Source organism: Macaca thibetana, chromosome 5 (genome assembly GCF_024542745.1).
Source record: "Macaca thibetana thibetana isolate TM-01 chromosome 5, ASM2454274v1, whole genome shotgun sequence".
NCBI lineage: Eukaryota > Metazoa > Chordata > Mammalia > Primates > Cercopithecidae > Macaca > Macaca thibetana.
Window position 1 is genome coordinate 50,526,116 of NC_065582.1, and position 14,128 is coordinate 50,540,243.

The following is a 14,128-nucleotide window of genomic DNA, read 5'->3' on the forward strand; positions in this document are numbered from 1 at the left end:
ACTGCACTCCAACCTGGGTGACAAGAGTGAAACTCCGTCTCAAAAAAATAAATAAATAAAATAAAAAAGTATAAAAATTTTTAAACAATGAACCAAACATGGTGACACATGCCTATAGTCTCAGCTACTCGGGAGGCTGAGGCAGGAAGATCCCTTAAACCCAGGGGTTTGAGTTCAGCCTGGGCTACATAGAGAGACCCCATCCCTAAAAGAATTGGCCAGGCACGGTGGCTCACGCCTGTGATCCCAGCACTTTCGGAGGCTGGGATGGGCGGATCACCAGAGGTCAGAAGTTCAGGACCAGCCTGACCAACAGGGTGAAACCCCATCTCTACTAAAAATACAAAATTAGCTGGGCGTGGTAGCGCATGCCTGTAATCCCAGCTACTTGGGAGGCTAAGGCAGGAGAATCACTTGAACCTGGGAGGCGGAGGTTGCAGTGAGCAGAGATTGCGCCACTGTACTCCATCCAGCCTGGGTGACAGGGCAAGACTCCATCAAAAAAATAAATAAAAAATAAAATTGTATAGTCCATTTGGAAGGCAGCTATGCTCACCACTAGTCCATTTGTATATATATCATAAAACCAATAAAAGATTTTTAGTCACTTAAAAAGGAGGGGAAACAATTTTCATATACAAATTCCCAGAGCACTGCTTGAATAATTAAGGCACATAAAAAAAAAAAAAAAAAGAATATGTTGCATATAATTGGGCAGGTTGGTTCTAGGCCAAGAGAGCAAAATACATTTACTTTCTCTCCTTCCTAAGATCTTGAAGAAATAAAGTACCTATACTTAATTTTTTTTTTTTTTTTTGAGACGGAGTCTCACTCTGTTGCCCAGGCTGGAGTGCAATGGCACCATCTCGGCTCACTGAAACCTCTGCCTCCTGGGTTCAAGCAATTCTCCTCCCTCGGCCTCATGAGTAGCTGCTGGGATTACAGGCACCTGCCACCATGCCCGGCTAATTTTTAGTAGAGACAGGGTTTCACCATCCTGGCCAGGCTGGTCTAGAACTCCCAACCTCAGGCGATCTGCCCGCCTCAGCCTCCCAAAGTGCTGGGATTACAGGTGTGAGCCACTACGCCCAGCCTATTTAAAATTTTTTAAAGAATGCATCAATAACACTGGAAAACAAGAAGGGATGCATGACATCAATAGAGCAAAAACTTGTAGGAATTCCAAAAAAACAGAAACAAGGTTGAATTAACAAAAACCAGAGTGAAGGAAGGGGCAGTACAAGTTACCAAAGGTAAATGTGGTTTTCCCAAGACCACCTTGAAGAAACTCCAAGCTGAATCAACAAATAGAAAGGGCAGGAGAGGCTGAGGGGGTAACTGTTAGGGCAATTCAAGAATGAAAGTGAACAGTGGCACTAGTTACACGCGTCCCCTCTCTCACAGACAAAGCTGGGAAGGGTGGCTTTCGCATGCTCCATCGAACCAAAGAATACTCCAAAGCAAATGAGCGATAGCTTTAGAATGGCTTGCAAGGGTGAATGGACCTGAAAGAGAAGCAGACCAGATCAGGAACTAACTCTGAATCTCTAGGACAGTCTTAAAAAGCGGGGGAGGGGTTGGACTGAAGAACACAGAAGGAAACCCTCCTTTCTTTGGCAAAGGCAGTAGTTGCCAGCCTGCTCCCTCTCATGCATTCAACAAGGAAGCCTGGCTGCCCACTCTCCAGATTACCTTTCCATTCAGAACATGCGAACTGGCTGGGCACGGTGGCTCACACCTGTAATCCCAGTATTTTGGGATGCTGAGATGGGCGGATAACTTGAGCTCAGCAGTTGAGACCAGCCTGGCCTACATGGGGAAAACCTGTCTTTACTAAAAATACAGTAACTGTTGTATTATTGGGCCAGGTATGGTGGTGCATGCCTGTGGTGCCAGCTACTTGGGAGGCTGGGGTGGGAGGAGTGCTTGAACCGGGTTGATAGAGGCTGCAGTGAGTGGAGATCACGGTACAGCACTCCAGCCTGAGTGACAAAGAGAGACCCCATCTCAAAAAACAAACAAACAAAACAACAGGCAAACTCCCCTCCTCTCCAGGAAAGAGGCCTAAAGGAGAAACAGGCACACACATCTTGATATATTTAAAGTACAAGAGACATTATAGACACAAAACAGGCTTCTGTGAAAAAAAGGAGCAATTAAACAACTAGAAATGTCTAGGAATTTAAAATGACTGCAGAACAAAAATTTTCAGAAAATCTCATGAAACAGAGAAGAGATAAAAACACTAAAACATGAATGGAGGCCTGGCTTGGTGCCTCATGCTTGTAATCCAGTGCTTTGGGAGGCAGAGGCAGAAGGACTGCTTGAGCCCAGGAGTTTGAGACCAGTCTGAGCTGAGACCCGTCTCTACAAAAAAATAAAAGTAGGTAGACGTGGTGGAGCACACCTATAGTCCCAGCTACTCCAGAGGCTGAGGTGGGAGGATCACTTGAGCCCAGGAGTTAGAGGTTACAGTGAGCTATGATCACACCAGTGCACTCCAGCCTGGGTGACAAAGTGGAGACGGTCTCTAAAATAATTAAAAAAAAAAAAAAAAAAAGGATGAATAGACACGGAGGATAGATCCACATGGCCAACAATCTAACAGGAGTTCAAGAACCTGAGAACAAGAGACAATACAGTGGACAAAATAACCCGAGAAATGATACTAACTTTTCACGTGCTAAGGCATGCATTTCGATTGCATGGGCGCATCAGATGCTGAGACATTTATCCTGATGGAACTTTTGAATACCAAAGATAAGGACATCTTGTAAGCCTCTACAGATAATCAGTACTCACAATGGTCTTTAAAAGTTCAGAGGCAAGGCCTGGCGTGGTGGCTCACGCCTGTAATGCCGAGGTAGGCAGATCACCTGAGGTCAGGAGTTCGAGACAAGCCTGACCAACATGGCAAAACCCTAAGTCTCTACTAAAAATACAAAAGACTAGCTGGGCGTGGTGGCAGGCGCCTGTAATCCCCAGCTACTCAGGAGGCTGAGGCAGGAGAATTGCTTGAACCCAGGAGACGGAGGTTGCAGTGAACAGAGATTGCGCCATCGCACTCCAGCTTGGGCAACAGAGCAAGACTCTATCTCAAAAAATAAAATAATATTAAATTAAAATTTAAAAATCAGATTAAAAACACTGTCATAAAACTATTTCCAAACATAATTTCAGAACCACCTGAAAGAGAAACTAATTCTAGAAATAAGTCTCAGTGAGTCTATTTGACCTACAAGATTTGAAAGATAAACATTTTCCTTCAGCAGAACTTCAATGATAGTTAGCATCCATAAAAGCAAAACACACAAGAGGAAATAGAAAAGTATTATTATTATTATTTTTTTTTTTTTTTTTGAGACGGAGTCTCGCTCTGTCGCCCAGGCTGGAGTGCAGTGGCCAGATCTCAGCTCACTGCAAGCTCCGCCTCCCGGGTTCCCGCCATTCTCCTGCCTCAGCCTCCCGAGTAGCTGGGACCACAGGCGCCGCCACCTCGCCCGGCTAATATTTTTGTGTGTGTTTTTAGTAGAGACGGGGTTTCGCCGTGTTAGCCAGGATGGTCTCAATCTCCTGACCTTGTGATCCGCCCGTCTCGGCCTCCCAAAGTGCTGGGATTACAGGCTTGAGCCACCGCGCCCGGCCTAGAAAAGTACTATATCCCAGGTATTATTAGAATCTGCAGTGTAACTTACTTTGTACCCTGTACTAGACAAGATATTTGGACTTACAAGCATATTTGCAGACCGGCAAACTGAGCTGTTTAGGTACTGGAACCTCAAGAGTTGGAGGAAAGATAGAAAAGGGAAAGGAAGACAGCTGGAGAGGATGCAACAAGACCAAGAAACTTCCCAGATATCCTTCCAGAACAATTCTGATTGTCACTTCGGATGCGTCAGAACTTTTTTTTTTTTTTTTAGATGGAGTCTCGCAGTTGCCCAGGCTGGAGTGTAGTGGTGCAATCTCAGCTCGCTGCAACCTCACCTCCTGGGTTCAAGCAATTCTCCTGCCTCAGCCTCCCGAGTAGCTGGGATTATAGGCACACACCACTAACATCTGGCTAATTTTTACATAAAGACAGGGTTTTGCCATGTTGCCCAGGCTGGTCTCGAACTCCTAACCTTAAGTGATCCCCCCTCTCCTTGGCCTCCCAAAGTGCTGACGTGAGCCACTGTACCCGGCCGGCATCATAACTTCTAAGCACTGATTTTCATGGACTTGCCAAGAGCTCAAGAGCAGCCTGGGCAACAGTGAGACCCCGTCTCTACAATAAATAAAATAAAAATGTTCCTTTCTGCACAACTCTCCACAATCCAACAGTGGTCTCTAACTTTTGAAGACAGGAGAATCGCATCAATGCATTGAGAAACTTAGAACAGGCTTCTAAACATTTAGTAAAACGAGCCTCCTCAGGTGTCCGCCTGTGTTTTCAGTATATGGCTGGTGTCTACCCGGGGCCTACGTCAGAATCAGCAGATGCTCAGGCCCCACTTGGAGATATTAAAATCCAGAAGATCTGAATGGGGCCCATGCATTTTTTGTCTATACTGGAAGGAGAAAAAAATGGTTATAGGGACATTCAAATTGGATGGTACCAATTTTGTTTAGCCTTCTTTCCCCTGGGCACTGTTGCCCACATCGCTGACACGGAATTCTTGCTAAGTATTAATATATGATTCAAGTGCTGCTTTGAGGCCACATAGGGCCAGAGGACAGCTAAGGTTTTCACTTGAGGTCTCACTCCCTCCGTGGGAAGGCTGATTTTCTCCCATTCTAAGAATAACGATAAATAAAAAGTATCTTAGCTGCTTTCCACGAAAGTCCAAACAGGTTTACTATGAGGCTAAACACCCATGCACACTGTCCTTCAAGTTTCTAAGTATTTACTGAAGTATAACCACCACTTAAGTGGCTATCAAAGCCCTATAAACTCTGATTAGTCACCAGTGACTCCTGACAGCAAATACAGATGCTGTATCTCCCTTCCTAACTCCAAGAAGCCAGAACACAATTGCCTCCCTTTTAGTAAACATTATAGAAACCTCCTTGATTATCCCACTCTGTAAGTTATACGACTACATGGATACACACTCCCATTATAATGTCAGTCTCAAGTTTCCTCTCACTGAACTTTTCATTAATATGCAAATTTCTTCCCTTTTCTTTCTTTCTTTTTTTTTTTTTGAGATGGAGTTTCACACTTATCGCCCAAGCTGGAGTGCAACGGCGCGATCTCGGCTCACCACAACCTCCACCGGGTTCAAGCAATTCTCCTGTCTCAGCCTCCTGAGGAGCTGGGATTACAGGCATGCGCCACCACGCTCGGCTTATTTTGTATTTTTAGTAGAGATAGGGTTTGTCCATGTTGGTCAGGCTGGTCTCTAACTCCCGACCTCAGGTGATTCACCTGCCTTGGCCTCCCAAAGTGCTGGGATTACAGGCGTGAGCCACTGTGCCTCGCCCTGGAATTTCTTCCCTTTCTTAAAAGCTGCTTTTGGCAGGGCGTGATGGCTCATGCCTGTAATCCCAGTACTTTTGGGAGGCTGAGGTGGGAGGATTGTTTGAGCCCAGGATTGAGACCAGCTGGGGCAACATGGCAAAACCGTCTCGACAAAATATACAAATTTGTTTTAAAGCTGCTTTTGTTGGGGGTCAACGTTCTTGCTCAGGGGTCTCTTGAATTGCCTTAGGCCCCAAGCTCAAAGATTCTTTTTTTTAGAGACAGAGTATTGCTCCTACTCTATCACCCAGGCTGGAGTGCAATGGTGCAATCTCGGCTCACTGACACCTCCTCCTCCCGGGTTCAAGTGATTCTCCTGCCTCAGCTTCCCAAGCAGCTGGGATGTACAGGTGTGCACCACTACACTTGGCTTTTTTTTTTTTTTTTTTAAATTTTAGTACAGACAGGGTTTCACCATGTTGCCCAGGCTGGTCTTGAACGCCTGAGTTCAAGTGATTCGTGCCTCGGCCTCCCAAAGTGCTGGGATTACAGGCATGAACCACTGTGCCCAGCCAAAGGTCTTCAGGCTCTTCCAGAATCCTCTCCAGAGCTTCTCAAGCTTTCCAGGAATAAGTACCTTTGGGGAAAGGAGGGGCAGAGCTCATGAATACTCCCTAATCTTTTTGGAAGAATCCCCTGGGGCACTTGTTAAATATGCACTCCACCAGACTTCTCCACAGGAAACTGATTCAAGATGGGTGAAAGACCAGAAATCTGCATTTTAACAAGTGTCCCAAAGGATTCTGATTATACCTCTTTTCCTAAGATGCCTGCCACAGCTCCTGCATGCTCCACCTTCTTCCAGGCAGTGTGTGGTCTTCTCTGCCTAGCCCCCTCACCCTGCAACCTGTCCCCTTCCAAAGCACCCTCCTTTTTCACCTAATTCAAAGCAAAGCGTTTCTTGACAAATTCAGCCATACCGATTTCTCTTCCAACTCCCGCTGCAATTAGTCATGTCGCATTTTACATGTACTGTTCAATAAAGCTTGTGGATAAATTGCTATCAATTCATCTTATTTGTTCTAAGTAAAGTCTAGTGTTGAGACAGCAAGCAAGGTTAAATGATTTGCAAATGTTAAGTGTGTGGAATGTGAATCTGGAGCCATGGTTATTAATCCCAAAGAACCCCAGTTCACCATATTTAAACTGTTGCCGTTGAATCCTAACAGAAAAATCATACATTAGTTTTCCCACAAGGAAAGCAATTTATTCCATAGCAGCTTGATAATTACAAGCTTTCCCATTTCTTCTCTCATCAGCAGTTTACTCACATAGTTAAAGGACATATTAAATAAAGCTGCCTTCTCAAATGAGTTGGTGGCATTTGCCTTTAAAATTGTACCATGAAAAAAGCAAATGTTCTAATGGTAGAGAACGGTAGCTCAGCCAACTCTTCATTCTCTGAGGAGGGATGTGGAGGATAGCATTTATAAACCCACGGATGACTTCCAACTGCGTTTGTTTCATCCAGTACAGTAACTGTGGCAACTGCTACTTCTTATGGGGGCTGCTATCCTTGCAAAAAGAAAGCCAAACACCGAGATCATCCCCAAGGTCACCTTTTAATTCTAAAAACCTGGAATCTGATAACTCCAAAGGGACTGTACTTATCTTCCCAATAACCACCAACTGCCAAGGAGCATTAAGTTATGCAGGAACTGACTAGCAAATGTGGACAGGTGTTGGGACTCACCACTCCCCATCAAAAGGCTCAGGAGTGGAGAGGAGTTTTCGGCTCCTTAAATGTCTCTCTCACATATGGGTGCCAGATGTCCAAATTTGAGGGCATAGAATAACAATCTGGAGTTATTCTTTTTGTCATTTCATTTGGTTATGTGGAATCCAGGGCCCATCATGAATGACTCAGACTTAATAGGTCTATAGTAGGATCTAAGAATCTGCATTTTAAAAATGCACTTAATAGGCTGGGCGCAGTGGCTCATGCCTGTCATCCCAGCACTTTGGAAGGCAAAGGCAGGTGGATCACCAGAGCTGATGAGAGAGCCTAGGCAACGTGTTGAAATCCCGTTCCTACTAAAAATACAAAAATTAGCCCAGCACAGTGGTGTGTCTGTAGTCACAGCTACTCCGGAGGCTGAGACAGGAGAATTGCTTGAGCCTGGGAGGTGGAGTTTGCAGTGAGCAGAGGTGGTGCCACTACACTCCAGCCTGGGCAACAGTGCGAGACCTTGTCTCAAAAAAAATTAAAATTAAAATTAAAAAGTACTTAGTGCTGGCTCTGAGGCTCTTTGGAAAACAATGTCCATTTTGCAAAGTGCCTCTTCTCTCACCCTTCCTCATCTGTGTCTCATGCCTTTCTGCATTTATGCCTGCTTTTTCCAAACAAAATGCTCTATAGTAATCTCTTCCAATACTAACCATGCTTCAAGAGCCAGCTGAAATGCCATCCACTTCTAGAAGCCTAAAAGGGACTTCCTGCTTTCCTGCACCCTTGTGCCATTTCCAAGTCCAGAGAATAAAAGGTGTTTCATTTCATTAAACAGCCATTTCTTTGTGCAAATCTCATCTCTTACTGGGCAGTAAACTCCTTAGGGACTGACTAAAAAGCTCATGTTCTTTTTAGCTCCTATAATAAAGCACCTACATTGTGTGAGACATTCTGTAAAGATCTGGAATGAGTGAACAAGCAATGAATGAATCAATGCACGCACATGTTTCTTCCAACAAGCCGAAGCTAAAACTGCATGATACAGGAAAAATGTCTAGACTTTACAGTAACTGCCTACAAAAGTTTAAGTACCATAAAGTCCTTCAATTTCCTAATCTGTAAAACTAGGGGGTTTCAGGAGATTTCTTAAAAGAAGTTCATTCAACACTTTGAGTCAAAAGCCCAACATTCCAATCTGACCTGATATTTATTACTCAGATAACAGTAATTGCTCAGATAACACAGCCATCTCTATCTGTTTTACACAAGCTAACTGTATTCCCAAGAGGCACCTACTAACCCTGCCTCTGAGACTGAGGGAATTTAAGATAAAAGCTGGTACAAAAGACATCATCTCGTTTTCTTTTACTTTTCCTACCTCAAACCTAACAATGTAGTTCTTAAAATTTCCAGCAAGAAAAAAGTTATCAGGTGGTATACCCATTCTGGCAGTTATTTCACAATGTGCCACATTCCTACGAAACTGGGGGTGGGGGTGGGGAATCTAACTGTCAAGTTTATTCTTTTTTTTTTTTTTTTTTTTTTTTTGAGACGGAGTCTTGCTCTGTAGCCCGGGCTGGAGTGCAGTGGCCAGATCTCAGCTCACTGCAAGCTCCGCCTCCCGGGTTTACGCCATTCTCCTGCCTCAGCCTCCGGATAGCTGGGACTACAGGCGCCCGCCACCTCGCCCGGCTAGTTTTTTGTATTTTTAGTAGAGACGGGGTTTCACCGTGTTAGCCAGGATGGTCTCGATCTCCTGACCTCGTGATCCGCCCGTCTCGGCCTCCCAAAGTGCTGGGATTACAGGCTTGAGCCACCGCGCCCGGCCACTGTCAAGTTTATTCTAAGGAACAATATAGTTCAGAGTCTCCAGCAACCAATTCAACATCCTAATTTTACAACTAAGTTGGGCGTGGTTGGCTTCCACCTGCAAATCTCCACTACTCCAGAGTCTGAGGATAGCCTGAGGCCAGGAGTTTGATACTAGTTTGGGAAATATCTAAACATCCGCCAGCAATGCAAATAGAGTTTAAAGTACTGGCTTCAATCACATTCCAGATAATCGTTTTTTATATATATATATAAAACGATTATATATATATATAAAATGCATATATATATGCATTTTTAAATTTTTATTAATTTTATTTTGAGACGGAGTTTCACTCTTGTCGCCAAGGCTGGAGTGCAATGGTGCGATCTCCAGAGGTTCACTGCAACCTCTGCCTCCCGGGTTTAAGCGATTCTCCTGCCTCAGCCTCTTAGCTGGGATATTACAGGCGAGTGCCACCACGCCCACACCCGTTGGCCAGGATGGTCACGAACTCCTGACCTCAGGTGATCCAGCCGCCTCGGCCTCCCACGGTGCTGGATCACAGGCGTGAGCCACCACGCCCGGCCTATTTTTAAAACTTTATAGGCCGGGCGCGGTGGCTCACGCTTGTAATCCCAGCACTTTGGAAGGCGGAAGCGGGCGGATCACCTGGGTTCGGGAGTTCGAGGCCAGCCTGACCAACATGGAGAAACCCCATCTTAGCCGGGCGCGGTGGCTCAAGCCTGTAATCCCAGCACTTTGGGAGGCCGAGGCGGGCGGATCACAAGGTCAGGAGATCGAGACCACAGTGAAACCCCGTCTCTACTAAAAATACAAAAAATTAGCCGGGCGCGGTGGCGGGCGCCTGTAGTCCCAGCTACTCAGGAGGCTGAGGCAGGAGAATGGCGTAAACCCAGGAGGCGGAGCTTGCAGTGAGCCGAGATCGCGCCACTGCACTCCAGCCTGGGCAACAGCGTGAGACTCTGTCTCAAAAAAAAAAAAAAAAAAAAAAAATTAGCCAGGCGTGGTGGCACATGCCTGTAATCCCAGTTACTCGGGAGGCTTAGGCAGGAGAATTGCTTGAACCCGGAGACGGAGGTTGCGGTGAGCCAAAATCGCGCCATTTCACTCCAGCCTGGGCAACAAGAGCAAAATTCCCTCTCGGAAAAAAAAAAAAAAATGCTATGTATTGCCTAGTTTTGAAAGAAAAAATTTATCAATGTTAAAAGTATAATTAATTTGTATGTAATTTGTGGCCACGGTAATGTGTGCCCAGGCAGAAACAGAGGTGGCTAAAAAGGGGAAAAAAAAGGGTAATTACTATGATGTATAAAAACACCTGTTGGTGAAACTAAGGCCTCACTTTTACAAGATCTTAGGTACACAGGACACAAAATTATGTTAAGTATTAAGAGTTACAGTCAGGCCGGGCGCGGTGGCTCACGCCTGTAATCCCAGCACTTTGGGAGGCCGAGGCGGGCGGATCACGAGGTCAGGAGATCGAGACCATCCTGGCTAACACGGTGAAACCCCGTCTCTACTAAAAATGCAAAAAATTAGCCGGGCGAGGCGGCGGGCGCCTGTAGTCCCAGCTACTCGGGAGGCTGAGGCAGGAGAATGGCGTGAACCCGGGAGGCGGAGCTTGCAGTGAGCCGAGTTCGCGCCATTGCACTCCAGCCTGGGCGACCAGCGAGACTCTGTCTCAAAAAAAAAAAAAAAGAGTTGAAGTCTCCAAAAAAGAAAAAAAAATCCAAAGAAACGTAAAATGACCGGGTGCGATGGCTCGCGCCTGTAATCCCAGCACTTTGGGAGGCTGAGGTGAGTGGATCACGAGGTCAGGAGTTCAAGACCAGCCTGGCCAAAATGGTGAAACCCCGTCTCTACTAAATATACAAAAATTAGCTAGGCGTGGTGGCGGGCGCCTGTAATCCCAGCTAGTCGGGAGGCTGAGGCAGGAGAATCGCTTGAACCCGGGAGGCGGAGGTTGCGGTGAGCCGGTATCCTGCCACTGCACTCCAGCCTGGGTGACAGAGTGAGACTCCGTCTCAAAACAAAACAAAACAAAACAAAAAAAAAGAAAGAAAATGAAACGTTAAATGAATCAATGTGTTATCACGACTTAAAAAACTTAGTATCTAGACCACGAAAGCCATATGAACAAATAAGCATCATTTAGATTTTTTTCCATAAAAATTTCCGTTAATTTCCGTGCAATAAAAAGTGTAACCAAAATAGTAACTCGTAGCCTCGGAAGGGGGAAATTTAACGTAGGTCAAGAGCAAGAAATTCTGAAAGCACGGCCTCCAAGGGTCAAGCGAGAACCTGAATACAGCCTCCCATTTCTTACCAGCTTTGATGCAAGCCCCAGGCAAGTCGGGGGACAGGGAAAGAGGAAAAAGGGAACAGAGAAGGTTGCTCCGGGAAGGTTTCAGGCCAGATCCCACGAACTGCAGCCCCGGGCTTCCCATTCATTCCGCGCTGTCTCCAGGTGGCGGCCGAGCGTTGGCGGCCGTGGCGTTCTCCGCCCAGAAATGGGGTGCACTCACCTGTTCGGGAACACGACCTCGCGGCGCCCGAGGCCGCCGAGACCGCCGCCAGCAGCCTGGGGGATGCGGGCCTGGGAGCAGACGCCGGCGGGGAAAACGGGCGGCGCAGCCCTGGGGCGGGCAGGCGGCGCAGGCCGGGCGCGTCCCTCTGCAGCAGGGCCGAGCAGAGTCGCCGCGGACTATGAAACATGCCGGGCACCGCCGCCACCAACGCGGAGCCCGGCTGGGGCCGAGGGCAGCGAGTCGAGCCGACTGTCCGAGCAGTCTGGGCGGATGCTCCCAGGCTCCTTCTCGCGCGGCGCAGGTCCTGGGGAAATCCCGGGCAGCAGAGCCGGAGAGTGAGGCGCCAGAGCGCTGCGTCGGCACCGTCTGCTGTGAGACCTGGCGAGAGCTGCAGGCCCCTCGGCTAGCGCTGCGCGCTGACAAAGCGGGCGCTACCAAGTGGGAGGTGGAGGGGGATCCGCGGGACCCGGCCACTGCGCGGCCACGCCGGGCTCCCTCGACCCGGCGTAATCCTGTTTTAAAAGGAAGCAGAGCTTAGGTTGATTTATCGGGTAGAATCTGTAGGCGGTCTAAAGTAAGAGATATCCGTTGAAGCAGTTCTGAAGCAAAAAGCGTCCCCTTCCGCTGGCCAGCATGGAAACGCCCACAGGCTGGGAATCCCGAGACAGTTCCAGGGCTGTGGCCCAGGGGACACGTGTCTGTCAGAGTTGCAGACGGCGTCCGTGTGTGCATGCGCGGGTCTGTGTGGATACAGCAAAAGTCGTCCGCCTCCGACCCCCTCGGCAGGATGTGTTGCGTTAAACGACATTAAGCACAATAAAGCACCGACTATGTGCGAGGCGACGGTGATTAAAACAGCGTCCCTTTCCTCAGAGGTGTTACACTTAGGCAAAGGGAGCAGAAGAAGGTGGCAAGGGAAATCAGATCAGAAAGCTCAACAAGGTAGACTGAGATTAGTGCCACAAGATGCCAAAGATTGGCGATAGAGATGACAACAGGCCCGGGATCTCTAGAAGGTACATTAGAAGGATTGGCATTTGAGTTGGCCTATGACGTGAAGGTCTAGAATTTACCCACGTGAAACTTTGGTGGGGGCGGTGGTGAATTATAAATGAAAAAAGTAAATAAGGGTGTATTTGGGGAAACAACTCTTAGTCATTCATGTAAGATGGAAGCTAAGGAGTAAGAGGACAGATGCGTGGATAGGTTGTAGTGTAGAAGGAGGGGGATTATAGTAGGCTTAACTCGGTAGATAGCTTCGAGCCGTTGACGTTTTGTAAGCTGGGCAAGGATATGGTCAGGGCTGTGCTTTAATTGGAAATCACATGTCTCTGGTTCATGAAAAGGCAGAAAGGAAATCAGCTGAGATAACAGATACTGTAGATCTGCATCAGGTTACTGTTACTGGAAAAGAAAGGATGGAAGAAACATCTCAGATAGGCGGGGCAGGAAATGATGACTAATCAGGAATAGAAATGGGATGAGGGGGAGGGAAAACCCAAGACTGGATTCTTCTCTGAATGATTCATGAGTTAGAAATGTATTCTGTTGGTTTTCCCATGATTTTACTGATTCCCCTGTGTTGTGGAATTGCAAACTTTTCATCACAGGAATATTCTAAATATTTTTCAGACCTAGAGGTGTCTAACTCCTAGAGGGTGTGGACAGATCAACTGGCACAAGTTGATTACAACTTCTGGCAGATAAGCTCCTGGGAAGTCATTAAAGCCTCAATTTCAGTTTCCTTATCTATAAAACATAGAATCACACCTTAGTCATTAGGTGAAGTAAAAGGTGATAATAAGCTACTCTGGGCACACTGCCTACGGGGTAGCCCTGCTCCACAAGGAGTAGTACTTGTAAAAAGAAAAATTTTTTTAAGGTGATAATAAAATTAGCCTATGAAAAGTGTTTTGCAAATATAGCAAAATGTTGATTTTGAATCTAGGTAGTGGGTATATATGGGTATAGGGACCATGGGAAAAATGTTCCCTTTGCCCTCTGAAGTTCACTGAAAAATCATCTCACAAAAGGCAGATTAATGGGAGAGAAGGCATATGCATTTATTAACGTGTGCACAGGGAGAAACACATGCCCGACGGGGTTCAGAAGCTTGTCTACCATCCTGGCAGACAGACTTGGGGAGAGAGGAGCAGAGGCATTGTGTTGAGGGGATGACTAGGGAAAGTGAATGGATCAGGGCACAGGGATGAACTTGCACATTATCTTGTGAAAGGGTCTTTTCGGGTGGTTACATTTTTGGTCTTACAGAGAGGGGAAGAAAAAACAATTGTTCCTTTTGGTGGGTCTGGATCGTAGCCAGATAAAGGAACTTCAACTTCATCCTGTGCTTTGGGAGAGATGGTGCAGGGCAGTGAGGTCAGAGAGACCTTGAGGCTTCCATTCAACATGTCAAAGCCCCACATTTTGGGGTATCGGTTTCTGAGTCCCGACACGAGTGTTCACTTACAATTATTTTTCCTCCATATATTTGGAGATTTTCATAATAAAATGTTGGGGGAAAGTGCTTTGAAAAATGAAAGATACTGTTCAAATATAAACTGTCACTATTTAAAGAGATCCAAAGAGCATGCTAT

General features: G+C 46.6%; 1 protein-coding gene across 1 annotated transcript in view; it reads right to left on the reverse strand.

The window, feature by feature from the left end:
• NOCT (nocturnin) overlaps positions 1 to 12,197 on the reverse strand; it is a 32,715-nt gene extending 20,518 nt beyond the window's left edge. Inside the window, exon 1 of the mRNA XM_050790241.1 lies at positions 11,529 to 12,197. Within this exon, the coding sequence (XP_050646198.1) occupies positions 11,529 to 11,718 (190 nt within the window). The 5' untranslated portion in view covers positions 11,719 to 12,197. The remainder of the gene's footprint in view (positions 1 to 11,528) is intronic.
• Positions 12,198 to 14,128: the final 1,931 nt, after the last annotated feature.